This window comes from Ammospiza caudacuta, chromosome 2 (genome assembly GCF_027887145.1).
Source record: "Ammospiza caudacuta isolate bAmmCau1 chromosome 2, bAmmCau1.pri, whole genome shotgun sequence".
In the NCBI taxonomy this organism is placed as follows: domain Eukaryota; kingdom Metazoa; phylum Chordata; class Aves; order Passeriformes; family Passerellidae; genus Ammospiza; species Ammospiza caudacuta.
The window spans coordinates 30,713,826-30,741,804 of record NC_080594.1 but is presented as its reverse complement, the minus strand read 5'-3'; the positions used below and the strand labels follow the sequence as shown (position 1 = coordinate 30,741,804).

Sequence of the window (27,979 nt, the reverse complement as noted above, 5' to 3'; positions counted from 1 at the left end):
ATGTCGGGGCCGCGCTGCCCGCAGTGCGCCCAGCCCTGCGCCTCGCCGCGGCTGCTGCCCTGCCTGCACTCGCTGTGCGAGCCCTGCCTGCGCCGGCTCGGGCCGCCGGAGGGGCCGCCGGGCGCCGCCCGCCCCGTCCTGTGCCCGGTGTGCGACGCCGAGCTGTCGCTGCCGGCCGGCGGCGTGGGGCAGCTCCCCCCCGACTGCCTGGCCCGGAGCCGCGGCCGGGCCGCCGCCGGGTGCGACCTCTGCGCCGACGGGGCGGCGGCCGGGCGGTGCCTGACCTGCGGCCTCCGCCTGTGCCGCTTCTGCTGCCGGGCGCACAGGTGAGCGGCGGCGGGACGGGGACAGCGGGACACGCGGCTGAGGGAGGGCGCAGCGGGCACGGACCCGCTCAGGGCGAGCCGGAGCAAGAATTGGCGTGTCTCCCGGCTGTTGCCCACTGCTCACAACCCCTGGCCTGAGGATGTCCGCAGGGATGCTCTGTACACGGGTGGGGATGAGCAAGCTGCTAGCATGGAATCATACAATGTCTGGAGCTGGAAGGGACCCCCAAGGATCATGGAGTCCAAGTCCTGGCCCAAGACAGCCCCAGGGATTTCATGAGCCTGTGAGTGTTGTTCAAACACTTCTTGAACTTCCCAGGAATAGGTCCATCAGCCATGTTATTGGCCACTGAGTCCAAAATCAAGCCACCTTTTGCCTGTAGTGGTGTCCACATGCTGGATAGCACCTCAGTTTAGTGTCACTGGGCTACAGGCAGGGGTATGGGCAGGTACCAGCAGGACAAGAGCCTCACATGCTGTACTGTCCTGCCTTGGAAAAGACACATCTCCCAAAGGGAAGACACATCTCCCAAAGGAAAAGGGGAATGTTAAGTTGCTGCTCTGCCTCTCTCCACCTGCAGGACCATTTACTGTGTCTGTGTGTAAAGGCGCGCTTAGGCAAAGTGAAAGTCCTGTGGAAGTCCTGCCTAGTGTGGTTGCTACCTGCTGATGATCAACCTGTGTGCTTGCCTGACGCATGTTGTAGAATTATTGCAGAAACAAGAGGTAATTGCAGCAGAGTTAGGAGTCAAAGAGGGGAGGGATGCAGAGGCCTGTAAGCCAGGCAATCTCTCAGAGGACAAAAGGCACTAAAGACGGAAAGTGATGTAAAGCCTGAACGGCTTTCTGAAGCAAGGAGGTGACAGGCAGGGTCAGAAAAACACCCAACAGCACAAGCCAGGGAAGCCTCAGCCTGGGTTAAGCAACTCAGCCTGTTCCCTCCATGTTTGCTACTCCTTTCGGCTTGATTAGCAAATTCTTTCCCCAGAAGGAACTGAGACATATTCCTCCTGCCCTGCCCCCCTGCACATAGTGGTGCCTGTGGGGAAAATAGTTTAGGCTCTTAGTTACCTTTCTACTCCGGGTGTAATTTTCAGCATACCATTCTGATTAGCTAATGCCTCATACCCCGTGGAGCTGCTGAAGAGTGATAAGAGACCTTGAATAGCAGCCTGCTGCTCTGCCAGAGATAACTTCAGAAGAGAGAAAGCAGCAGAAAATTTGTCCCTGTGAGTGACCCTCTTCCTAAAGTATTTACGGCTATCATTTTTTCACCCCACTGGCATCTACAGACTCACTTGTTTTAGTTGATGTCAGAGGGCTAAGGAAAACCATTTTGAAAGGATTTCCTGGTGTGTAGGGAAGGTTTCTATGGTTCTGAGTGCCATGGTTGTGCTCCTGGGAACAAGTGAGAGAGATCTTAGACTGAAGTCACACAACACTGGAAGGCTTTGAAAATGTGCTGCATCTAAGGGAGGTTAGTGGGAAGCAAAAGGAGAAGCATAAGAGCCTGTGGTGAGGTTGCTTTGTGTTTCCAGAGCAACTCTGCAGAGCTTGGTCCTTGGAGTGTCTTTGGTTATGGCTTGGAGCTCCCATTGCACTGCCACAAGTCATTAGTGCAGGAGACAAATTAGGAGAGGAGGGTTTTACATCCTTCTCAAAAACTAACCCCCAGTGTCCAAAATAGCAAAGAATGGAAATATTCTAGTGCTGCCCTGTGACATGGTAGATGTCTGGGGTATAACAGGTTCTTTGTGTCCCATCTTTGGTCTCTTCTGAGCAGAACCTAACCTGGCAAGCAGAAGGAAGCCAGGTTTGACTTTTGGAACATTAAATGTTTGACTGTTTGACTGTCTTCTGGCAGTGGCCTGAATGAGATTTTCCCCTAAGGGATATCAGAGCTCATTTGCCTTGTGTCTGAAATCCGGGCTGACCATGCACTCAGGGGGACTCTGGAAGCTTGGGAGCAGCCCCTAACGAGCTCCTCCTTTGTGTGGAGCCTGGTTCTTGGGAGCACAAGTCCTTTCAGGGAATTTCAGTGGAGACAGGAGGGAGCAGTGCACACTGTGACTTGCAGCCCGTTGCAAATAGGCGTTTGCAAAAGGTCTCAGTTGTTGTGTTTTGTGTCCAACATGCATAAAGTGATTGGTGTTTGCTCCTGCCTAGGAGACAGAAGAAAACGGCCTCCCATGCTGTGACAGAGCTGGAGAGCACCAAGGATTGCAGCCAGGCCGGGAAGCCTCTCCTGTGCCCCTCCCATCCCACGGAGGAGCTGCAGCTGTTCTGCGAGCAGTGTGACCAGCCCGTGTGCCGGGACTGCGTGCTGGGCAGGCACCGCCAGCACCCCTGTGACTTCGCCAGCAATGTCATCCACCGGCACGGGGACGCCCTGCGGGAGCTGCTGCAGAGCAGCCGGCGGCACTTGGACACCCTGGAGGATGTGCTGAGCCAGGTCGATGAGATGGGCGGCGCTGTCCGCAGCCGCGCAGAGGCAGTGGCCGCGGAGATCTGCCTCTTTGCCAGGGGCTACGTGAAAGCCATTGAGGAGCACCGGGACCGGCTGCTGAAGCAGCTGGAGGACTTGAAGGTGCAGAAGGAAAACCTGCTGCACTTGCAGAAGGCGCAGCTGCAGCAGCTGCTGCTGGACATGAGGACAGGCGTGGAGTTCACGGAGCACCTCCTGACGAGCGGCTCAGATGTGGAGATCCTGGTCTCCAAAGGGGTGGTGTCCAGCCGTCTGACACAGCTCAACAGCGTTGCCTACAGCACCCACCCCAGCGTGGATGACAGGATCCACTTCTCCCCCCACGAGAGGGCAGGGCAGTGCTGTGGCTATGAAGTTTTTGGGGCCATTCTCAATAAAGTGGTCGATCCAGCCAGATGTACCCTGCATGGGGAAGGTAATGGGGTGCTGTACAGCAGCTGAGTGGGAGTGCACTGCTCCCTGAAGTCACCCCTCTGCTCTCTGTACCCACATGGTGTGCAGCTTCTGGCACTGTTGGCTCCCTGCTGTGCAGACACTGAGCTGCCTGCCTATGGGAGCTGTGCTGGGCAGGGAACCAGGCAGCTTTTCTCATCCAGGTGTGCAGAGCACAGGGCACTACCCTCCACAACATCAGCAGCCTCAGCATGGGGCTGAGACATGAGGAGGGCTCACTCAGGGGGTGGGAATGGCACCTGCAGTAGCAGGAGGTGATGCTTTGCTGGTGCTCCAGGCTGTTCTGCAGCATGAGCCCAGGCAGATCCCCTTTGTGGCTGATTAAGTTTTTACATTCCAGCTTCTGCTGAGATGGCTATAGGAGTACCTGGCAATACCTTGATGGTTTTATGGGTATTTGCTCACTAAGGACTTGGAGCTGGGCCAGCAAACAGATAATGTTCAGCCCATCCCACAGAGCACAGCCAGCTGTGGTCAGTAATGGTCTGTGCAGGGCAGATGAGACAGACCCAGAGCTTGTTCAGTCCCTTCCATGCCAAAGTGTGGGTGTTGAGTTCTCTGGGGCACAGTGGGGCTGGTCCTTTTTCCTCTGGGTTGCATGGAGCATCTTGAGACCTTCTGGGAAGGTGCCAGCTGGGCTTAGAGTGACAGACAAAAACACCCCAATGGTCTGTGCAGATCTCTGGGCTAAACCTGCCAGACATCTCTCAGAACCCATGGCTCCCACTCTCTCCTGATACCCAGAGTTGTGTTGACTTTTCCCTGTGTGTGGAAGGAGCTGTAAAACCTGGAAGCAAAGTCCTGGCTGTGCTCTGATGGAGCTACAACTCTGCAAAATAGGTGGGAGGTGGCAGTGATGGCTTGACTCGAATCCTTTGAAGTTCTGTTTCTTTCTGGTTTGGTGTTTGTTTTTCCCCAGATCTCCACAGTGCCCGTCAGAGCCAGCTGAGTGGCTTTACCCTGCTGTGCAGGGACACTGCGGGGGAGCGCTTGGGGCGGGGAGGAGAGGCTGTGCGCGTCACCATCACCCACAGGGACAAGAGCCACTGGTGGGTATCTCACACAGGAAATCCCTGGCTTAGCCTTTCTGCTCCCTTATCCTGGCTCCCTGCTTGCTTAGGTGGGTGGGGGTGTGTCTTTCAGCATGTGGGTCAGAATCTGTAGAGGAAAAGGCACTACTCTTTTTCCCACACTGCTTCCTAGTGGTTGTGTTTGGCTGGACAGTGATTGCTGAGATTTGCTGACAGAGATTTGTATTAAGTCTTTGAGTGATCTGAGCTTCTTAAAGGATTCAACTCTCCTTGTGTGTGTTGCTGTTGTTCCTTCTCACTGCTCCCAGCAGACACCTGGGGCTCCTGCTTTTGTTAAAGCCTAATCAGTGTAAGTGATTGCAACCCCTGTATGGCAATCACAAGTCAGTCAGTTCACCAGCACCACGAACCTCTGACAGCTGATGGAAGTGCCTTCTTCATGTTCTGGAGAAAGAATCTGTGTTGTGCTTTAGTTCTTTTTCCTGTAGTTGCAAGCATTGAATACTGTAACATGTTTGAAGGTTTTCTGGCAAAACCAGGAAAGGCTGCACTTGAGCTCCTCAGTGTTTCCACAAGGAAAATGACCAACCAGAAAAAAATTATAACTGTTTCCAAACACTTGTCACTAAAGAGTAGCCAGGCATAAAAGCAGACCCAGTTGGGCGTTAGTTCTTAAGAAAAACATCTATTGTTTTATAGTAGCTGGAACCAGATGCCAGCATTAATTTGTTCCAGGAACACTCATGATGGGATGACCTGATGAAAAAAAGGGACAGGATGCTAAAACCCTTTGCTGTGTTGACAAAGCACACAGAGGCAGTGCTGGCTGCACAGATGCTTATCAATAGAGCATCATGTATTGTTCCAATGCACCTTTTTTCCATAAGTGCACCCATAATGTAGGAAGGTGCATGCCCCAGGGATTTCTGGATTTCTCTTGATGGGGTAGAGGTCGCTGTGGCCACATTAACTCTGTTTCTTGTCTTGGCTGCATGCACTTGCTGCATGGGTTGCTGAAAGCTGTCTGGCTTTGCTTTGATGCACAACAGCTGCAGAAGAGCATGAGGTATCACCACACAGTTCATGGCAGGAAATTATGTAGGCAGCTGTATTGATGTGAAGTGTTGGGGGTGGGGAATACAGATTATAAACTGTCATGTCATGGGGCCCGGGAGACTAATTAGCAGGGATTAGCAAGAACACCTTCCTCTGTGCAGAGCTGCCTGATAATTGTCTGTGAAAAGTTTTCCATCTTCCTGTGGAGCAGGCAATTTATCCTCGAGTAACCAGCTGAGGCTTTCTCTCTAGCACTCTGTTCACCAGAATTCCCTGTGAAACACAAGGAGCTTCACTAGGAAAAGGGAGAGTTTACCAGCAGGGACCTAGAACTCCTCATTGTTGAAGGGAAGAGTTGGGTCAGTGCAGTTGGGATAGTGTTTAAAGTGGTTCAATCTTACCCTATTATATCATATCTTCTTAATAGGTTTTTCTGTAGGTAGCTGCTTGCTGGGGCTGTGAATTTACCCCATTTCTGTGGGCTCTTATCTGATGAGACTGTCTGAGTTGTAAGTGTGCTATGTGTCATCTTCTGCCTTTCGGTGTGCAGGTTGCTACAAATCCTTGCAGAGCAACTGGCTTTGTGTGACTTCCTTTGTATGGTAATTGCAGCTTCCAGCAGCAGGGGTGTGTGAAAGCCACTCTAGGCCAAACTCTGGTTTACATTTAAAGCAATTTTCTGCCAGTCACTGACCTCTTGGGTTTCTCTCCACTGTTCACAGTGCAGTCAAGCCAACAGTGTGTGATAATGGTGATGGGACCTACTGTATTTCCTACAGCCCTGAGGAGCCAGGCTTGTATGCTGTCTGCGTCTGTGTGAAAGGGCAACATGTGCAGGTAGCATTTCTTGTTTCTCTTGCACTGCTTCTTCTGTACCTACTTTTCTTTTCTTAGGCATTTGTTTCAAATCTGTCTAAGGATTATTTCTACCCTGTAGCAGTTCAAGGCTGAGCTTAGTGATCTGTGACTGACAGGGTCACCCAGATGGTGTCTGGGAATGCAGACACATCTGACAGCATCTCTCTGTTTGCTTGTCCCCTGCAGGGCTCTCCCTTCACTCTGACAGTGAAGCCCAAGTTCCGGGAGCACCAGGGGGTGTTTCACTGCTGCACCTTCTGCTCCAGTGGAGGCCAGAAAGCCGCTCGCTGTGCCTGTGGTGGCACCATGCCAGGTGGGTGCTCAGCTGCTGGCACCAGGAGGATTTGCTGCACTGGTCCTCCCTAGTGGATGGAGGTGTGAGGAGATACTCTCAGCCAACTCCCACCTTGGACATGCACCAGGAATGTGGTGGACTGTGGGTACACCTGTTCTGGTGGGGTGACTGCAGCAGGGAGAGATGCAGCAGGACACACAGAGGGGCTTTATGGCACATCCCATAGTCAGGGACCTGAGCCAGCTGTGCAGGAGGTGGGGCAGGGCACCTCAGCCTTTCAGCCCTTCTGAGTGAGGCTGAGCAGCATTGCACCTGCAGTGTTCCTGTTCCAGTGCGGACATGTTGGGAGCTTGTGGGCTGTGTCACACAGTGACCAGCTCTGGAGAAGCCTTAGTCCGTGTTTAGGACAAGAGTTCCACTCCCTTGCTTGTTTAATCCCAACCATCTTCCCTGTGCTTCACCTGCATGTGTCATCATGTGTTTTGTGTGTTTTTAGGATAGAACTAACCTCTTCCTTTTTCTGTGCTTGATCTGTATCTTTGGCCATAGCCACAAGCAGTTGGCATGGGGTTCTGGATGCCCATGTCTTGCTGTATTCAACAGGCAAGGGAATGGAAATCATCAGCTTTCCCCAGCTATTGAGTTGTTCTTTATTTATGGGGTCCTGGCAATTTTGGCTTTGAATATGCTGCATTCTCATCAGCACACTTTAGAGAAGTCCTGGGGCCAAAGCCTATACCACACTGAGATTTTCTGGCCCACTTTGGTGCCTCTTCTCTTGCAGGTGGGTACCAAGGCTGTGGCCATGGACACAAAGGTCACCCTGGCTGCCACCACTGGTCATGCTGTGGACAAGTGAAGGAGAGCTCAGAGTGTTTGTGTGGGCCCCCCAGTGACACCTCACAGAGGAGTTTGCTCAGGACAGTGGCACTCTGAGCAGCCAGGTGAGCTCCTGGGAGTGCAGGGCACTGCTGCTGGCTGCTCCAGGAGCACAGATGATCCATGAGGATCCATATGATCGATCCCTGCCACAGCCTTGCTGCCAGCAAACAGCATGATGGGTGTGAGTTGAGAGAGGCGGGATGAGGGAAAATAAAAACTGTGCCTTATGTTCCACCAAGTGGTGTGTATGCAAAGTTATTTTTGTGCTCAAATATGAACAAATTCTGGGAATTGTACTGCTGCCTACACTTCTGAGGACTTGTGGCCTGTGAGGACATGCTCTAAGGGGAAACTCATTCTGAGCAGTAACCTCACAGCAGGGTCAAGATGTGTCCTATTCTGCAGGGTCAACAGCCTCTGCTGTCCTTCTTGATGAGGTTAAAGCTGCTCATTCCAAAGGGTTTGTCATCATGCCTTGGAAGGGCTTGGCAACCTGAATAGGGCTTCTGCCTCCCTGTTGAATATGCATCTGGATTCCAGCCTTGGATGTGTGCACATTGCACAGTCAAGCTTCTGGGAGCTGCTCTTTGTTTGCAACTCCTACCTTTCCTCTGGGTATACTGTAGTCTCATTATACCCTGCCTGCAAAGTACAGGCAAGGTGAGTCAGTAATGTATCTGCAGGAGGGCCCAGAAAACCTCCTGGCACTGATAGGAGCAGCAATCAGAGTATCATTCACCTGGCCTGTTTGTTCTCCATGGAGATGATGTGGGACACGGTGCTGCTGGGGGTGGTGGGGGAGCCAGGAGAGTGCCCAGCTCACCAAGGGAAGATCTGGGTGCAGTCTGAGCACCAGTAGGACTCACAGACACAAGGTCCAATTATCTGTCCAGAGCTGGAGCACAGGAGATGGAACACAGCAAAACTCCTGGATTTGGCTTGTGCAACCTTGACAAGGCATTTACCAACCCATAGCTGGGGAAATCTGTGATGAGGAAGAAGAGGCATTTCCCTGGAAGGGGAATTGCCACCCTGCTGCCATCTGCTTGCCTGGGTGAAGCAGACCTTCCTTTAGAAAACACATTTCTGTCATTGAGGCTGGGATCACCACTGCCCTGAGGGTAACCTTGCCAGTAGGTGTGTGTGGCTAGGGCCTCCTAATTCTGCCCGAGGAGCTGGGCACAAAGGTCCCACTGCTGGGAGCTCAGGGAGGGAGAGGAATGCTGTCAACAGCAAGGACTGGGTCTTGCATTCTGCGTTAGGACAGCTGGCTTGTAAATAGTAGAAACCTGCACTGTGTTTGTTTGCTCAGCCTTAGAAGTCTCCCATTTGTTGTTTGTTCCTCTTACAAAGCCAGTTTTGGAACTTCTTCTCAGCCAAGGAGATAGATATCCTTATGCAAATGCTGTTTATAGCTTTCCATAAATCATCCAGAAAGTTTCCCTGTCAAACAGTCAGGGAAGGCTAGACAGTTTAAATCTCCAAGTTAGGCAATTTAAGGTTGCTGAGTCTGAAATTTCAAAGCAAAAGTTTAGTTTGAGTTAGCCATTAATGGAACAAATAGTAACTCCTTCTCATCCTTGCTATGTACAGTCAATGCTCAGTGCAGAATGTGATGTAAACCAAAATGCATAATTTTTTGTGTCTTTCCAATTCTTTTCCCCCACCCCTTAGGTGTGTAGTTTTTTCTCAGAGCCTCCATGCTTACTTGCAGAGGGAACACATAAGGACAGCGCTACCTTCTAGGCACATAATTTCTGACTAAAAACATCTTAGTCCTCTCAGACAGAGGAATGTGTTTTCTCTTTGTGTTAGGTATCCCTTACACACCCTGTCGCTGATGTTTGCCAAGAAGCTGTTTATCAGAATTACACCAATGAAATTTAAACCCTTCATTGAACTGCAGCTCTCCATCTGATATGGGCAGAGCAGTTTTTGGACAGCTTGGGTCAGGCCCTGGTATTGATTTTTTCTTCCTATTAGACTCGAAGGCCCAGTTGGTCCCAGGGATTAGGAAGCATTGGCCAGCTACCACTGTGAGCTTGGTGTTGGTTGTGCATGAGGGTAACTTGAACCAATCTTGATAAAAGACATTTAATGACCTTTGTAATTTTGTGGGGGGGGCTAGGTCGGATTGTTCTTCCATTATTTGACAGCAGCCTCAGTCTTTATAGTTCAGAGCACTTTACAAATGATCTGCTGGAGTCTGACATTGGGCCCCAACATTCATTCCCAGATAGGCTTCCAGTGCTGTGTTGGTAAACATCTGGGTCAGGAGGTGCATTAGGAAGTGTAGTTAGTCTGCTGGGCTATATGATGTTGTTTCTGTCCAGCTGGTCCTTGAGATAATAAAGGTATTTTCAAGACAGACATGAATGCAGTGCTGACAGGGCTGCACTGGTAGATACTGATATTTTTCTTTTCCCAGGACAAAAGCTCTTGATAAAATTGCTTGTCTCCAAAATTTGGGGAAAAAATGAACATGAGGAGGGGCTTTCAGAGTCAAGAGAAGGGAATTTACTGCCTCAATAAAGAAAACAGTGTAGCTGGAAGAGAAACCATGAAGAACAAGACACTATGGTAAAGCTGGAAGGATGCCTGGAACCTGAAAGCCTCCATGTACGGTGCTTGCAGAGTCAGGGTCAGGCTGAGGTATCTCTCCTTTGAGAGCCAAAGCGCGCTGGTGACTCGACTGCACCTGTACCATCAGTGTCTATTTTGTCCCAGAAGATGTCAGGAGCAGAGCAGATTCTGGCTCGGATGGGCTTCTTCTTTTTCCCACAGCAGAAGGCGCTTCACAGGGATGCACCACCTAAAGGGAATGCCATGTCGGGACAGATCCACATGCAATGTGGAGGACTTTGTGTGTTTGCAGCCCAGGGTGGCTCAGCACCCCTCTTTTGAGAAGTGAGGGCTTGTTCTGAGTGCTGCTGCTCCCAGCTTCCCTTCACAGGCAGGTGAGGCTGAGGACAGGTATTGCCAATAAGGCAGTGTCAAGTTCTCCTCCTTCCAGATCACTAGTGTTCTCATTTGTGGTACTTCTCAAGCATCTCTTGACATCATTGTTACAGATGTGGGATCATAAAGCTGGAAGAATGTCCTACATTTTGGGTCAAACCCCAAGAAAAGCTTTCATCGCTTTCAGCTTACTGGTTGCCTACACCTCTGTGGAATGCTCTGTCAAACTTGGCTAATGGTGAGCTTGCCACAACTCCATCTTCTCCTTCACCAATAGCTTTTGCAGCATTCCAGTGATGCTGAAATGAGGTGTGAATTTCCCATAAGCAGGGAACTCTTCTGTAGGGTACCAGCAGCTGCTGGGCCCAGCAAAGCTGGTAGCACTTTGTGCCTGCTGTTGCCTTCTCCTCAGTGAAGGCAGCTGATGTGTCCCAGGTGCTCACCAGCTCTCACAGAGCATGTGGGACCAGATCCTGCTGTCATATTTGGCTGGATTTGCTAATAAATTCAAGATTGGTAAGAGCTGGGCAGATCATGTCACAAACCCTTGGTTTCTTTGGGAAGTATCCCAACCACTTGGGCTTTTTTTGCAGTATGAGCATACAGACAGGAGTAGGCTCCAGTAGGATCTGCTCAGAATGAATGTGGTGTTGCCCTGGGGAACGGGACTGGCCCTGGTCCTGCTGGAGCTGCCTGTGCCCGAGAAGCAGACATGTTTTTCCAATGTGGAAGTAACCTGGTTGTTGACTGTGCAATGGGGTGTGCTGTGGCTGACCTGGAGTCAACTGGAGTGGAAAGGGGACACCTTGTCTGCACACGCAGCTGTAAATCTGGTGTCACCTCAGCCATTAATCAAGTGTCACTGAGGGCAACAGGATATTTCTCAATTTCCCACCGGGCCACTGTGGCCTAGAGCTATTCTTAGCTTCTTGTACTGTACTGCTAAATTATGAAAGGCTTAATAATCAGCAGGATGCTGACAAACAATCATGATATTTTTTCTGATTATCACCACTGACCAGTATTAATTGGTCTTGATTATAACTTCTGGTTATTCCAGACAAAGTAGTTTGGTTTTTTAGATGCTGGACTGTTCCCAGTTCCTGTGGGCATCCTCAGCTCTGCATGGGAGAGCTGTTCACTCCCACTAACCATCCAAATTTGCTGGAGATAGCTACAGACTGTAAAAAATCCCCTTTTTCCCATCCTCCCCAGAACACAGTCCAGATGTAGATGTCAGGATACGCAGGTTCCCTTTCAGGAAACAGAACATGGTGGTGCAAGCTGCCTTCCCTTCTCTTTCACAACCTCTCTGCCCTTCTCAGCCCAAGAGATGCTCATCCTGCCCCCAGCCTCATATGAGACCAAGCCCAGAAGCAAAGACTTGGAGGGCCTTGCAGGTGCCAGTTTCTCTCCTTTCCCCAAAGTGCACCACCCTGGCAGACCTAAGAGCAGCAGGAGCTTGCCTTGGGGGAGGGTGAGAGGTGGTTTGGCCAGAGGGAGTTCAGTGGGATTAAACAGCAGTCAGAACAGGGGCTGCTCCCAAACCTGTGTGGCTCTGAGAGCACTGCTGAGCTCGTAGGAGCCTCTTAGCACAGCACAGAGAGGCACGGGAAACTCAAAAGTGTGTATGGGGCCAGGAGGGGGACCCTCAGGTGGGACCTCTCTGCCCAGTGCCAGGTAAGTGGTTGGACCTTTTTGTAGGGAGACCTGAGCTGGTCCTGGTCATGACGCAGCCCCAAGCTGCAGGTCTCCTGGGACACTTGTGCGCTCTAACCCCAGGGTTAGCTGGCTACCAGCCACAAGCTGTAACATTTTTTGTCTTAAATAAGACATGTTTCTCAAATGGGTGTGTAGGAGGTCTCTCCTGTTGCCCCAGTGTCTAACCAGGCCTCCCTGCCTATGACTGCCCTGGGCATGGGGGGAGTTGAGATGCTCAGAGTTTCCTCATTCCTGAGGGTTCCGTGCCTGGGCTCATCCCTCCTTAGCTGCGTGCAGTTATTTAAGCAGGACAGCTTGGGAGGATGTATCATGAAACAGGCAGGGGCTGTGCTGAACAGTGTGGGACCTTCAGGCTCCTGGTGTTTGACTTGTCTCCGCAGATGCTGTGACCATGACATCCCAAGGCCAGGCCATTTTCTGGAGGTATGGTACTATCTGCACTTCCTTTGGTAGAGGGAAGGGAGGGAATTGTGCTTTTCAGACTCTTGGGATGTATCACCCTGCTGCCAGGAGCTCTCAAGAGAGCAGTTCTTTGCAGCTTGACTGTACTGCACTCACTCAAGCTACTTAAATACCAGTACAGCTTGTTTTATACAATTTGTAAGGCCATGTATGTATCAGACACCCATGTGCAGTCAGCAGCTGTAGTCAAGATGGAGATGCATGTCCTAGAACTCTGCACTTGCTAGAATTTGCTATCCCAGGGCTGAATCCTGTGGTAGATTGGGGTGGCAACACTTGAGGAAGGGTGTATTCCTTCTGTTGTATTTTGGGGGTTCAATGGCTTGAGGAAGGTACCCTTCTTCTGCTGGTCCTCAGACAGTTGCTTGTGTTTCCATCACATCAGCTTGCTGTGGGGAGGAAGAAACTGTCCTCCAGAAGTTTCCTTGCAGGATTAAGAGCTGGGAAGACATTCTCAAAGTGTTTTGTGGCTCTCATTTCAATTACCCCATTTCCTTTGGAGCTATTGACTGAGTGCTGGTGAACTAAAGTTGGAAAAAGAAGCCATGAAAATATCTACCTCGCATCCTTATCTCCTGATTAGTTGAAAATAACCCCTGCCAGATGGATGAAAGGGCAAATTTTTCATCCTCTAGTGAACATGGACTGAGCTTTCATCTAAACCTCACTGCTTGAACAGAGACAGCAACAAGCTGTGTCTTTCCATCCCAGGTGTGAACTTCCCAGGCTGGATGGAGACAGAGGTTCCAGTGTGGGACAGTCCTGCTGGCATTTATTCTGTGAAGAAGCTTTCAGCTGTTACCAGTATCTGTCCCACTGGAGTGGAGCAGCAGTGGGGAGAAGGACAGGCCATGTGTGAACAGAAGAGACCTCACACATGAGCCTTGCCACATGGGGCATCAAGGAAGCACTAAATAGCAATATGATCTGTGTTGAAGTGAAAGGGAGACGACCATCCTTTAATGCATCGAACTCCGATTTATTGATCGATCAGTCACTTTAAATAACAGTGTTAATTAATTTCATGCATATTCCAAAATCCAGGTTTATGATAGGCTAACAGAGAAAACTCTAACCACTCCTTTTGTTTTACAATACCGTTAATTGTTTACACAAAACAAAACCAGTGTTCCCACTGTGATATGAAAGGTTCCCAAAACTTCCATATCTGTTCCCAGGGTGCCATCTTTTCCCAGAGAGGGTGTTACACTTGTTATGGGAAGACTGCCTGAGAACCTTATTGTTTACAAAGTGATGCCTGAGAGAGTCTAATTGTTTATAGAAATCAGGCTGGGAACTGCTTTTGGAACTGCTTTGCAACTACCTTTTACTTTTCTCTCACTGTATGCCTTCATGGCCTTTTTCTTTAAGCCATGCTTGAACTAAACTCCTGACAGATCTGCACCTTTTCACGGGCAGAAGTGAGGTTGCCTGTAGACACAGAGTGTAAATATTCCCTGGGCACTGCTTTCCTCATGTGTCTGGAATGCACACAATAACCAGCTCTGTTATTCTCAAGAGGCAGCCCAGCCAGCCTTCGTCAGGGAAATGAAATAACTGATGGGTGTGGAAAAATGCTCATCTGTACCTTGCTGCTGTGAAAACCTTCCTGCTGCTCTGCAGAGCCTCTGCCTGCCCTGCCAAGCAGCAGCAGTTTACTGGGAAAAGCGAGCTTCTTTTAGGGACATTTGCTTTTCAGGCTAATCCTGAAATGCAGAAACAGACCACAGAGGGGGGTGAATTTTCCAGGAAGTTTCAGAGAAGCAGTGGGAGATTTCTGCTGATTTCAGGAAAAAAACAAAACCAGCCAAGGAAACAAAACCAAAACCAAAAAATTTCCAACAAAAACAACAACAACAAAACTCCCTGAAGTGCTGAAGAAAGTTGGGTTCTGCAATCATCAGCTGCATATTGGAATAGAAACCCTTTTGTTTTGGGTTACCACTGCCATTTCTTTTCCACAGTAAACTTTGCTATAATGAGGAAGGCAAGGGACCCTCAATATCCTAATCTTCCAGTTCTTTTGACCCTCTAAGCTCATTCCTGAGGGAAAACTTAGTCCAAGTGGAGCTAGAGAACTGGAGAATTAGGACTGTTGCCTATCCCAGCCAGGCTGTGAGCCTCTTCCTGTCCCTGGGCTGTGATCAGCAGCATTCAGACAGGGAATGAATGGATCCATTTAATGCCAAATTTGATTCCAAGTTTGACTGGTGAGGCACAAGACTATGGAAAATAGGGTAGGAGGCACAGAGCAGCATCCCACAGGCTGCCAAATGGGCACTGGGAACTGAGGGTGGTGTCAGGGCTCCGACTGGTGCAGCCTCAGCCACCCACATCAGTCTGTTTCTATGCCTTTAAAACACTGGAGGTACCAGGGGTGCTGATGCACAGAAAATTGCTTTTTGCTAGGAGTGCTTGAACTGGAGTGCTGCAAGACACAGCTACCACCAGCCTGTGGCCAGGTCAGGTTCCTCTCATTCACTCTGCATGCCAGATCTACTCATTACACATGGTGGGCACACAGCAAATGTTTGTAAGGATCTTGTGATTCCTGCATCTTGCAGTTTCTGCAGAGGAAGTTCCAGAGGGACTAATTTTTTCTTGTCCCTCACAAGGGATGTTGAAGCGGGCAGTGGCATCTGTACACCCAAAATTGCCATTCCCCCTGTGACAAAGGAGCAGCTTTTCCAATCAGCCGTGTGGGTGCTCTGGAGCAGGGTGGGTAGCTGCTCTCTGGGTGTAAAGCCAGCAATGCTTTGCAGCCATGGGGGCAGGTGGCACCTGCACAGGACAAAGGCATTGGTGTGGCCTGTTTGTGCTTGTTTGTGTTTGTCTGTGAGTAAGCTGAGGATAGTTTCGGACAGATGAGTGGGAGGGAAGAGATGGTGTTCAGGCCAGAGGGTCCTTTCAAGGACCAGAGGCAAGTGTGGTGGCACTTGAAGCATTCAGGGACTGGACAGGAGGACATCCTGGCTACTCATCTCTCTGCCATACCTCCTAGCATTTACTGTAACCCTCTGGCAGCATCCCTCAATGCAGAGCAATTTCTTCTCTGCCTGTCCTTGGGAAGAAGGATTGTAAGATAAGGGGATAAAGATGAATCACAACTGTTGTGAGTCAGCACAGTGTGGCTGCTTCTTGCTTTGTGATTCCCAGGTGTGAGAACTGAGGCTTGTCATGACAACCTTGGCTGAGTTTATAGCAACTATCTCACTCTGGGATCAACTCCCAGAGTGGAAATTGGTAGAGCTCCTCAAGAAGATGGGTGTTATTCAGTGTACATGAAACACTTGGCATCTTCCCCAGAACAGGAAACCACAGAATGTCCCACGGTGGGCCTGGCTGGGACCTTGAGTGACTCAGGATTGAGCCCCGTGGGACATGGCGAGGCTTTGCTGAAAGCTGTCACACATCAGCATCCACAGGAGCCATCAAAGTCCCCATCCTGCAGGCCCCTGGGGGAGGCAGTGCCTGGGTCCCCAGCTGCCTGGTGCCCATGGCTGGATGATATCCATGGCTTTTTTCCTAGTAGAGTCAGCTGTGATCCACCTTGAGGGATTAGGAGGGGAACTGCTGTTCATCCCAGCCATGGCTGAAAGCTGCTGACAATGGGGAAGAAGCCAAACATGACAACTCCCAGCTCCGAGGGCATCTAGGCAGAGCTTGGTATGGATGTGAATGTGTAAATGGATTTGTGTGAGCCCTTATCTGGAGGTACCACATATTTTGGTGAAATACAGAGTTCTGATCTCTTCTGAGCATGTGCAAACTGGGCTTCTTCAGACAATTTCCCACTGTCTTTAAAGATGAGGATGCAAGGGAGACAGTGGGAGGTCAAACAAGTCTGCAACATCTCCCTTTTTCTCTATTCCCTCTTGCCTTTCTCCCTTCCCTGCTGCTCCCTATGGGAGAGGCTTGTTCACATGGTATGATTCTCTGGAGTTCCATATCAGCCCTGTGATCGTGGCATCTGTGGCAACTGAGCAAGTCACAGATGCAGGCACACATCAGTGGTGGGAGGAGTCCATGGCTGTAGGGACATGATGGACTGTCCTGCAGGAGGCTGGCCATCAGCTTTGTGTTGGCAAAGTGTGCTGCAAACCAGTAAATGCTGCTGAGGCAGAGCAGCTGGGTTTGTGTGGGCAGAAGGGCTGTGACCTCTCACAGCCTGCAGCTCTCTGGGCTTCTCCTCTCACAGTGAGGAGTCTCTGTGAGACTGCTGGGCACTCACAGGATGTACCTGTGGGTTTTGTGGGGATCTGCTTGAGGGCTTGCTCTGGCTGGGAGCTAAGTTTGCTGCCACAACCCTTCACTCCACAGGGAAATGTGCCTGTGACCACATGACAGCTCCACTGGCTGTGGTGGGAGTCCATAGCCAGCTGTGCTTCTGGGTCAGCCAAGCTGGGCTGTGCCAGAGAGGCTGTGCTTGGCAAGGCTGGAGCTGTGCTGATCCATGGCATGCTGCCTTTCTTCTCCTCTGGCATGGCTGCTTCACCTGTGTGGCTTGGCATGTGGCCCTCTCCTCTTCAGTCTCTCATTCAACAGCCCATTACCCATCCCCACATGGAGCATCCCAAATCCAGCCAGCTCAAAAAAAAAAGGCCCTGTTTCCTGATCCCTCCTGCACATTCCTTGTCTTGTACCTGGTGTCTCCTGGGCTCAGGGGCTTTGCTCACTCCCTGGTCACTCACAAGCACCAGCAGGGACTGCCTGACTTGCTTATGCACCTGGGAGGGCAGAGAGAAGCATCCTGCCCTGGGGCCAGCTGCCTGCTCTCAAAGGCCTGGGTCTCCTGCCACATGGTCCCCCACTGTTGGTGACAAGGGCTGCTCAGCTGAATGTTCATGCCTATTGTGGTGATGTGCTTTACCCATCCACCTCATTGTGGGTCTGTGGCTCACCTGCCTCCCCCTCCTTCCTGCAGGCAGCTCTGCAGATGGACAGTATGGCATGGGCTGTGAAGGAGATGGGCTCTGTGCTAATGCTGTCCTTTCCTTTTTCCCCAACAGCATGACTACAGTCATTGTCATCCTGGCTGCAGTGATCGCCCTGATCATTGGTTTTGGTGTCTCAGGTGTGTGACAGCATTCGGTTTTTTAAAATTACTACCAAAGCAACTACCAAAGATTTCCTGCAGTGGGACTGGTGGGATTATGAACTTCTGCCCTGCCTCTACCTCTGTGTATCCATCCCGTGCACAGGCTGAGGTGTGATCATGTGTGGAAGTGTCGCCCACCATCCTTTAACAAAGGCTAGGTAGGGGTAGTGCAGTCTGTGCTGCTGGAGGTGTAGTGGTGAAATTCAGTGCAGCTGAAATTCCCTTGGGCTTGGAACCCCAAACCTACACATAAAGTCCTGCACATTCTCTGCTCCTTCTCCTGGATAGGAGGAGATGATGTGAGATGATTTATTGTGAAATCAGAGAGCATCTGCCAAGATGGAGCGCCTTTCCCAGGACCCTCAGAGCCAACACAAATGTGTTGTTTTGGTGTTGGCCAAAATGCAGCTTCCTTGGAATGTGCTGAGTGAGGATGGGTAGGGAAGGGCTGCATGGGGAAGAGGGCCTGGCTCTGGAAATTCTCAGGCTTGCAGTTTAGGATTTCAGATGCTCACTTTTCTTAAATGAAAGAAAAATATTTGGATTTCAGTAAGGGGGAAAGAGGCTGCTATTTCTCTGCCATCATTATGCCTTCCAATCACATTTATATTGCATAAAGGGAAGTCTTGACTAAGAAAAGACATAAAATTCACGCTTTTCTGGCAGCTGCAAAGAGAAAAATCGCTGATACATATAAGTAAAAAAGAAAATACCATGTGAACTCTTCTCAAACAAGTAAGAAGAGCTGCTTTTTGAAGCACTCTTTTGCTACAGAAACACTCCTATGCTTTTTCATGGCATACAATCCATGGGAGCTGGCCTCTACCAGCAGCACTGGTGGCAGCCACTGGAGGCCTTGCTGTGTGCCAGTGACTGTTCAGCCTCGGGCTTGCTCCATGACAGCCACAGGGCAGCCTGGCCTTTCTCCAGGCGTGCTGCCTCACCTTTCTCCAGCCTCCTTGCTCTCTCCTTGCAGGAAAACACTCCATCAGTGTGACGGCGCTGACGTCTCTGGGGAACATTGGCCAGCGCAGCATCCTGGGCTGCTCTTTCGAGCCCGACATCCAGATGGACAGCATTGCAATCCAGTGGGCCAAGGAGGGAGTAGTTGGGCTGGTTCACGAGTTTAAGGGAGGGAAGGACCACCTGCAAGAGCAGGATCCATCATTTCAGGGCCGCACGGCCGTGTTTGCGGACCAGGTGATCGGCGGGAATGCCTCCCTGGAGCTGAGGGATGTGCAGCTCTCCGATGCTGGCATCTACCAGTGCTCTGTCACCACAGCCAGAGGGAGCGGGGCAGCGGTGCTGCGCTACAGGACAGGAGGTGAGGGCTACAAGGAGCAAAATCCTGCTGCAAAACACGTGCTAGTGTGGCTTGGTTGAACCTACCTGTGCTTGTGATGCTGCTACACCCCTGAGTAGGGTGTATTTCTGGCTTTTACAGGATATTTATGGCCTTAACCCCTCTTTTGATACCCTTGTTCCAGAAAAGGTTATACTCTTGATAACATGGTAGCTTTTTCTCTCTAGAATTAGGATGTATCTCCAGCCAGAAGTGCTGCATAGTAAAAACTGTAGCATATTTAATATATTTTTCTCAGTTTTTCTGAAGTATTCGGTTTTTTAAAATTACTACCAAAGCAACACACCTTGAATATCATACATACCTGAATGTTACATATTTACAAGAGTCAGTCCTCCAGGAGAGATCTGAAAACCACCAGGTCTTTGGCCTCTTCCAGTGAGATGAATTTAGCTGTAATAACAAGTCACCTCCCAAGCGGTCACCTCATGTTGAGACTGAGGGATGAACCCCTTGCAGGTCTCTTCCAGATTGCACCCTTCCCTCTCATCCCTGTGGCCAGAATTCCTGTCCTACAGCTCACATTGGGCGAGGAAAAGCCCTCAGACCTCTTCAAGTGAAAGAGGGTTCTGGCTCAAGCCTGAGGGTTGCAAATGTTCCACTGGGACTTGGTCCCCTATCCCTCCTTCAAACCTGGTGGCTCTGCCTACTTTTGTGTTGCTTGATTGGATGTTTAAAGTAATCTACACAGAAAAGGTATTAGAAAGAACATGTGAAATGTTGTAATGGGTTTTATTTCCAGCACAGCTGTAATACCTGTTCTGTGTGGAAAGATGGACATGTTCCTTTCAGCTGATTTTCTTTAGCTCACCCTTTCACCAGTTCACCTCCAGGTCCTACCACCCAAAATAAAAGTGGACAAATACTGAAGGCAGCTCTCCTGTGCTTTGGCTGTGTAAACCCTCCTTATTCCAGGTCTTCAGGGGATTGCTCAGGAGAGAAAATGGCTTCAAGTTGCCCCAGGGGAAGTTTAGATTTAAGAAAACTTTGCTCATGGAAAGGGTTATCAAGCCCTAGAACAGGCTGCCCAGGGAGGTAGTGGAGTCACCTACTATCCCTAGAGATTTAAAATAAAAATACATGCATTTATGGCTATGGTATAGTTGTGGACTTTATGCTTGGTTAACAGTTGGAGTTGATCTTAAAGGTCTCTTCCAACCTTAACGATTCTGTGAAGCTGTAGGTGTATGTCAGGCCCCCTTCTCAGTGAGCGGAGAGGGTAAATCATCATTCTCCCATTAAGAATAACTAAAAGACACTAAAGTTGTGTCATGACCTTAGCAGAACCTGTCAAGCTGGACTGCTATGTCCTAGGAGTCCTTGGATCCCTTGTGCTCATCCTCCCACAGCCCAACCTGTACAGAGCTCTGAGCCTGTTTTTGGCTTGGCTCCAGGCAGTGCTGTGCTGCCTAGAAATACCTGGGACTGGTAGATGCAGTTGGGTATTTCATGCCCAGTTCCTATCACTTGCCTGGTTTTGAGTGTCTCCCTGTTTTCCCTCCTTCCCAAAGCCTTCAGCATGCCCGTGGTGCAGGTGGAGCACGGAAGCCATGAGGACGTGCTGCAGTGCGAAGCCCCGCGCTGGTTCCCTCGCCCTGCCGTGCGCTGGATGGCCTGTGGTGACACTGGGGAGCACCTGCCCCTCGCTGCCAACACCAGCTACCAGCTGAACCCCAAAAACATCACTGTGAAGGTGGTTTCCCTCCTGCACAACATCACTGCTAATGCCACCTACACCTGTGTGATTGAAAACAGCATTGCCAAGGCTGTGGCCAACATCAGAGTGACAGGTAGGGCTCGACAGCACCCCGAGACCACAGGCACGGGGGAGAGGAGAGTTTCAGCAGTGTTCCTGGTGCACCAGGGGCTCCTGCAGCAGCTGAGTCAGGCAAGGAAGGGACTGAAAGCGTGGCTAATCCAACCACTTCTCTGTCCCTGGGGTGAAAGAAAGGGTCTGTGTTTGCTCCTTCTCTCTCATATGCTTCTCGTGGTATTGTCACCTTGGCTAGGGGACAGAACTGCCAGGGAACCAGAAAGAGGGACACACTTCAAAAGAGTGTATTGCTTGGAATGTTAGCCAAAACGAAACCAACTCACCAAGCCTCACATCTTTTGACACTTTCTTTAGCCAGGTCATCTTAGATCCCATTCGTGTACCAAACCAACAGGCCCCTTTAGCAGTTATTGGTGACAATACCTCTGACTCCGGCCCAATCCCTTTATTTTAAAAGCCATTTTACTCATGGAAAACCAAGCTTTACAAAGGTTCTGAGTATCTTCTCCTGTTCTACATGAGAAGGACCATAATGCTTCTACAGCTGTGACTTCATTGCAATTGATCTCCAGTACAAGAGGCAGGGTCTACCTTCATCCATGTTCAGAAAAATGGGAAGGAATAAATACACACTTTATTTGCCTTCCCTGCTGTGTTCCTGTTCTGGCAGCCTCTCATAATTCTTCTGCTACAGATTTCAGCACTACAAAGGTGACCAACTTGCAGCTGGTGAACCTGAATGCAGAGTCAGTGTCATCCTCCTTTCCAGCCTGTCACTGGATGCTTCTGCTTCCCTTGTACCTGCTGTCAACATAAAGCCTCTGTAAAGCAATTGGGAACGCTGCTGGACCTGCAGGTAAGCTTGGGAAGAGAAACTCATATACATACAATATATGGAGGCCCTCTTACGGAGTTTGGCTAGAGCAAACCTATCTCAAGCCTGCCAGAATGGGAGAGCGTGTCTTTCCCCTCTGCCCATCTTTTCCCCATCCCCACCTTTCGGTGGGACACATGACTTGTCCCTCCCACAGGCTTCTCCCATCACTTTCTGCAACCACAGAGATCCTTCTCTTGCACCATCAACTGTCAGCTCTTACTTGTCCCCTCATTTTCTTTCCTGGGTACCCTCTGGACCTGGGCTGCAGTTCATGGCTGCAAGGCAGCACAGGCTTGTTCCTCTCCCTCCCTGCTCACAAGACCTGCTACAGGTACAAGCCTCTCCAGTAAATACTACAGACACCTTGAACATGGCTAGAGGGAGCTGCCAGCCTGAGCAATTCCCTGCAGACCTGGAATAAGGAGGGCTTACACTGCCAAAGCACAGGACAGCTGCCTTCAGTGTTTATTGGCTTTGGCTTTGGCTGGTAGGACCTGGAGGAAAACTGGTGAAAGGGTGAGCTAAAGAAAATCAGCTGAAAGGAAAACGTCTGTCCTTCCACACAGGTATTACAGCTACGTTGATGGCAGGACTCACTTCAGGCTTTCCTCCCTATGGGGCTGAGGGCTTTAGGAGTTCCTGCTGGTTCCAGAGGACACTGTAGTACAAACATGAAATTAGCTGATTTTTCCTGTGTTATCATTTCTTACCCACACCAACAACAGGATACTTTGTCTGGCTTCACAAAGAGAGCAAGGAATGTGATAAGGAGAATTGCATAAAGGAAAAGTTCTGATTGTAGGACAATCAGTATGTTCCCTTGTCTGATCTAACACAGTGACCAGAGCTTTGATCATGGGCAGAAGGTCAGACACAAACAGGAAAAGGGTTTCCCGCAATAGAGCTGAGAATAGCTCCTTCAGAGTACTAAAAGCAAGCAAATCTTAATTCCCCCCAAACAGATTTGATTCACCCATCTCTTGTCTTGTGATTCTCTGACTGTACCAATAAAACTGTAAATAAGAGAGGCACTTAACCTCCTTCATCTTCTTGGAGTGCTTAAATCAAACTCCTCTGCTGAAAAAGATGTGAATGGCAGAACAGCAATGGGTTAGAAAACTGCCAGCAGGTTTGGAATATCCTGGCAAAGACAAACCACATCTAAAGTCCTGTACGAGGAGTGATGATTGCAGTTGTAATGTGAAATGAAAGAGGAACAGATAAGCAGACAGCAGACAGAAAACTAACATACAGCACGAGGAGGAAAAGGAGACTAGTAAGATACTACTGGAAGCTTCAAGTTATTAAAGTTACTAAACCCAGATATAACAATAGAGCTGAATTTTTCCTTTTTTGTTTTTTAAATAAGTGTTATCAGGTACTTCCTATCTATTTCTCTCTGCTACTGTGTTATTCATATTACAGGACTACTTTCAGTTGCACTTTTTAACCAGATTTCAATCTTTGTCTTATCACTTACAGTCAACATTTTCCTCAGACTGAGATAGTTTATTCTGGGGTTTTTTTGGTTTTGTTTTGCTTTCTTTCTGGAGGGTGGAGAGAAGCTTTAGTAAAATCTTTTCTGTTCTGCAGAAAGCACTCACAGAAAGTAAGGCTGTCACAGCAACATTTGCAAAGACTTCAGCTTTAAGCTATTTTGGCAACCTTTTAGGATGGAGTCTCACAATGTTACTGAATGGTGGCATCTATCAGGTCTTGTGCCACTCACACTTTGGTCTCAGAAGTGGACAGCAAGCCTTGAGAGGGAAGACACTTCACTCATGCTCAGAAAAACCACTGCCTGTATCACAGCTCAGTGCCTGCCTTTTCTTACCAGCCCCACCTCATGTTCAGGCTGCTCCTGATAAACTGCAAAACAATGCCCAAATAATCTTGTCATTTAGCACTGTGATTTAGTCTCCAAACAGCAGCTGACTCACTTCCCTTCTTTTCTTGAAGGAGATGCTTCAAAAGTGTAATTTTAATTATTTCAATTAGGTTAAGAAGACCATACCCTGTGGGAACTGTATAGTTTTATTAATGGTCACCACACAGCAAGGAAAACTGAATACTAAAATAGATACTAAAACAGATACAGTGTTCTTTAAGTAATATTTTCATTCCTTTATTCAGTAGATACTACCACACCAAATGCACACACTGCGTGCCCAAGGCCCAAGGCAAGAGCTGTCACATAGGAAGCACTGAACATTTCTCTTCCAAAGTGTAGCCCAGAGTCACTGGCTGACAATGGCCCAGAGTGACCATTCAGGAATTCCGCAAGTCACAGCAGCTGCTTGACTGCACCCTTCACCCTGTGCTCACAGGCTTGTGCTCCCCCTGAAAGGAGCTTTAAAAAGCTCCCGATCACAGTAGGTATTTCCATAATTCCTCTCCTACTGGGAGAGATATTAAGCAGTGGCTCCCACTCAGCAGGAACTGGATGTCCTGCTCATCCTCTGGCTGTTCAGGTAGCCTAAGGCATCTTGGCCCACTTCCTCCACCTTCAGGCACAGCAGGCTTGGACGAGGCCCCACTCGTGACACGAACTCCACTTCACCGGAGCGAAAATTCCGCAGCTGCAGGGGAGCTGCAGGAGAAGGATACAATGGGAACACCTCAGGACAGGGCTCTGGCTCTGTTCTAGCCCACAGCTGGGGGAGGGAACGCCTTGCAGCAGCTGCCTGGCATCTGCCAAACCTCAAAGGACAGCACAGTGAATGACTCCAGGATGTAGGCAGAGGAACGCATTTTGCCAGCATCCCTCCAACCTGCAGGAAACAGACGTTCTACACTGTGAAATGAATGCTGTGAACTGTGTGCTCACAGAGCTGATGCTCTGAGCTTTGTATCCTCTATCAGTATCAGCAACCTGCCTTTACAGTGTACATGACAGCCAGAAAGTCTCCACTGCAGAGCATCCTCTGGTGAGCTTAGCAAATCAACCCCTGCAGCACCTGCACTCAAACTTAAGCTCTAGGTACGTGTGCAAACAGTGTGAAGAATTGGTGTGAAGAATGTCCCCTTAACACAGCAACTGCACAGTTGTGGCAGCATGAGCTCAGACCTCAGCACTCATGAATTCAAAACACTTCAGTGCTGATTTCCAGGAGAGGATTTCCAGGCCTGCTATCAATCCTACATGCTGTCCCATCTACAGTCAAAACTCACTTGATTTGAGAAGTCTGCACAGTAACTCTCGCTGATCAGATTCCTGTCCCAGACAAGGATTGGGAATATTTCTCAAGAACAGTTTAATGTTTCTGTGTGAAGTAGAAAAATTTATCCTATGTTGTTTTAGGAATTTCCATAATATTATTTCTCTATTTTTATAGCCATGGATCTACTAAGACACAACTTAGTCAACTTAGGTCTACACTACAGAATACAAAATTCCAGGAAAATCCTTCAAAGTTCTTGCTATGATGGACAGTGAAGGCACCTCTCCTTCCCCAGCCTGGTGAGATGCCTCCTCCCTTCCTTCCCACACTAAATATTAGAAAAGCCAGCAGAACTTGCTTACCAGGCTGCAGGATCTTGGAGGGCTTCCTGTCTAGGCTGAAATCCAACAGGATGGGGCGACATATGAGAGGACTTCTGCACAGACTCCTTAGGTAATGAGCAACAAGATCCTCAGCTTCCTCTAGACACTGAGGAAGGAAAGAGTGTGTTGCCAGGGAGTGTTCAGTGGGAGGCAGGGAGGCACTGCAACACCCAGAGCAAAGGGAAATCCTGTCCAGCCAAGACTTGAGCCCAGCAGGCTGCAATTGCTGCTGGAATAGCCCACTCACCCCTGCTCCAGGAGCTTCCCCGTGCTGAATGCACACGCTGCCCCTGCTCTGCACACAGTTCTGCACAGCTTCCCACTCGAGAAGGCTCAGGCCCAGCACTGCTGCCACATGTTCATTCCTGCACAGCACCACAGCTTCACCTGTTCCATCCTCCACCAGCACCCTGTGCAGAGAGCAGGCAGGCTGGGATCAGGAGGGCAGGACAATACCTGCTCCCTCACAAGGGCCACACCCCAGAAAACACATCTCAGCAGAGAGTTTGTTCACCTCTCAGAAGATGTGATAACTCCATCTTTGCTGTTGTGTCCACATCCCATCCCTGATATGATTTTCCCCCTCCTATCTGTGGTGTAATTTGCTCCCTCCTCCCCCCTCTCCCCACAGCCAATCCCTACAGCAGTTACCGTGCACTGGCTTGCCTCACTCCTGTTTGTGATGGACATGGAGGATTGTGTCGGGTGCACCTCCCCTGAAGGAAGAACAAAGCCACAGCTGTGTATGGGTGTAAGTGAGAAGGGGAAGGGCCACTGCTTATTTTAATCCTTCTCTAATTAAGTAGGCAAAAGTGTAAAGCATTTCACTGCATTTCCAGTGAGTGCCCTAGGAAAAATTTATATGGGAAGAAAAATCACCTTGCTGCAAGGTGCTGATCCCAAATAGCAGAAAACATGGGAAGAGCAGAGCATTAAAGAGTAGGATTGTCCTCTTCAGTGCCCTCATTTCATCCCCAGTCCTAGCTGCCAGCCTGCCTGACATCAGATATACACTTCTAATTACTTAGGTCCCTTTCTAATATGCAAGTCCTTCTCAGATGCTGGAAAAAGGGTTTGCAATCGAGACAGGAACTCTCTTCTACATGGTAGCAAAGGATGTGTGAGAATAAAAAATCTGCAAGACCTCTCACAAATTATGTTTGTGGAAGCTTGAATACCTCTTTGAAGATGCAGCTGCAAAGTGAGCAAATCCATTGCAGGCGCACAGTCAGTACACAGGACAAGTGGCATAAAATCCGGGCCTGGGCCACATTTTGCAGCTGAGGTCTCAAGCTGGATAGAAACACTAGTGAGGGGGATGAGGCTTCTCCTGCAGGACTAGAAGAAACAGCAATTTGAGAAGCTTGGAACATAGAAGCCTTTCTTTGGACACTCTACCATGAGAATAGACCCAACACTTACTTAGAAGGCAGGTGAGAGGCTGGCAGAGATAGGATGCTCACACAGCTGGAGGCAATGTATGTGCAATAAACATTACAAAATCTGCAATATCAAAGAGCAGACGTCAGAAAGAGCTCACAGAAACCAAACACTCAAGTTTTCTTGGGATGGCTGGGCTAGGAAAATAATTTATGCTAAGGGATTGGGAGAGATGAAGGTTTGAACAAGTCCACGTGGGAAATCAGATTAAGAGATGGTTTCAAAGACAGTAAAAGAGGTCAGGGCTCTAAAGACAGGAGCACCTTGAGATCTTGCGTTCCAAGTTCTGGAAGAGGATCTTGGCTCCAGGTAGCAAGCCCCTGAGGTGCTGCAGGTAGGTGGCAGTAATGTAAATGTCCATCACAACAGGGGAGCCTGGAGCAGCTGAGACACTGAGCTTCACACTGTGATCCCTGGACAGCAGAGTCTCTGAGGAGGCACAGAACCACACAGACCATGAGCTCACTCACACAGGCAGCATGGCCTGTCTCTGAGCTGGGCCTGCTAGAGGGGCTCTTCCTCCCATCATGATGAGGCTGTCACCATTCCACCTCCCAGGTTTCCTGGATACTGCATTCCCATTCCCATCTCCACATCCACAGTGTGCAGTTTCCAAGCCCTTTGACATGCAACAGGATGCAATATCCTGGCATGCTTCTACTATTCCCAGATGCAGCGGCACACTCAGCCAAGTGCACTGGCTCTCTGAAACAGAAAGAATAACCAATCTATTGCTTCTCAACAGGCTGCCACAATCTTACCTGTCTGCTTTGGATGGCCAGGTGGCTTCTCATTCTTGGGAGAGGCACACAAGGTCCTCTCCATGATCTCCCCACAGAAAGAAACAAGGGAACCTGTGAAACTGAGAGCACACCAGGATTTTTGTCCCGCCTGAAGACAAAGGGAGTGGAAGAAGGCCTGACTTCAAGACTGCAAAAAGGTGGAGCACTGTTGGTTAAGCCCAGTTTCTGGGGAACCTGCCCTTGAGCACCTGAGCTACTGGACTGAGGGCAGCTTGCTGCAGCGTACCCCTCCCAGGGACAAGAGGCCCCTTTACCTTGTTTTCTGCTGCTTCAGGCTCAGCAGTGAAGGTGAAGAGTAAGGCACTACAGCCTTCCTCTCTGCTAAACCCCTAATTGTTTTTCTGAATTAGATGAAGAAGCCAAGCAAAAAACCCACAGTTTTCCATAAAGGACTGGTGAAAAATCCAGTGTACATACATATCACCCCAGATTAAACATGCTTTGAATGGAAAAGTTCTAGGTTTATTATGTGTTTGAGCAAGGTATGCTAAAAAAAATCTAAAACAAAAAATCCCCCAAAAATATACATTCAGCCTGATTTTCCCTGCTGTG

General features: G+C 49.5%; 2 protein-coding genes across 2 annotated transcripts in view; one reads left to right on the top strand and one right to left on the bottom strand.

Annotated features, from left to right (window-relative positions):
* Positions 1-27,573, top strand: TRIM45 (tripartite motif containing 45). Its single transcript, XM_058825553.1, has 11 exons — positions 1-326; positions 2,493-3,226; positions 4,184-4,313; positions 6,074-6,188; positions 6,396-6,522; positions 12,447-12,489; positions 17,538-17,602; positions 18,603-18,950; positions 20,501-20,779; positions 21,458-21,619; positions 27,463-27,573. The coding sequence occupies exons 1-10, from the start codon at positions 1-3 to the stop codon at positions 21,577-21,579; spliced, it is 2,289 nt and encodes a 762-aa protein (XP_058681536.1). The 3' UTR covers positions 21,580-21,619; positions 27,463-27,573.
* The window catches only part of CTC1 (CST telomere replication complex component 1), a 16,284-nt gene continuing 12,092 nt past the window's right edge, over positions 23,788-27,979 (bottom strand). The window contains exons 17-24 of the mRNA XM_058825506.1: positions 27,386-27,486; positions 26,888-27,053; positions 26,607-26,687; positions 26,363-26,522; positions 25,836-25,900; positions 25,432-25,594; positions 25,164-25,290; positions 23,788-24,230 (exon numbers count right to left, since the gene is read on the bottom strand). Of these exons, the coding sequence (XP_058681489.1) occupies positions 24,070-24,230; positions 25,164-25,290; positions 25,432-25,594; positions 25,836-25,900; positions 26,363-26,522; positions 26,607-26,687; positions 26,888-27,053; positions 27,386-27,486 (1,024 nt within the window). The 3' untranslated portion in view covers positions 23,788-24,069. The remainder of the gene's footprint in view (positions 24,231-25,163; positions 25,291-25,431; positions 25,595-25,835; positions 25,901-26,362; positions 26,523-26,606; positions 26,688-26,887; positions 27,054-27,385; positions 27,487-27,979) is intronic.

Bases quoted from the DNA above. Each gene is read 5' to 3' on its own strand.
- TRIM45 (XM_058825553.1), top strand. From the start codon at position 1: ATGTCGGGGCCGCGCTGCCCGCAGTGCGCCCAGCCCTGCGCCTCGCCG. The intron at 12,490-17,537 runs GTATGGTACTAT...TTTCCCCAACAG, and splicing joins GGCCAGGCCATTTTCTGGAG to CATGACTACAGTCATTGTCA. The intron at 17,603-18,602 runs GTGTGTGACAGC...CTCTCCTTGCAG, and splicing joins CATTGGTTTTGGTGTCTCAG to GAAAACACTCCATCAGTGTG.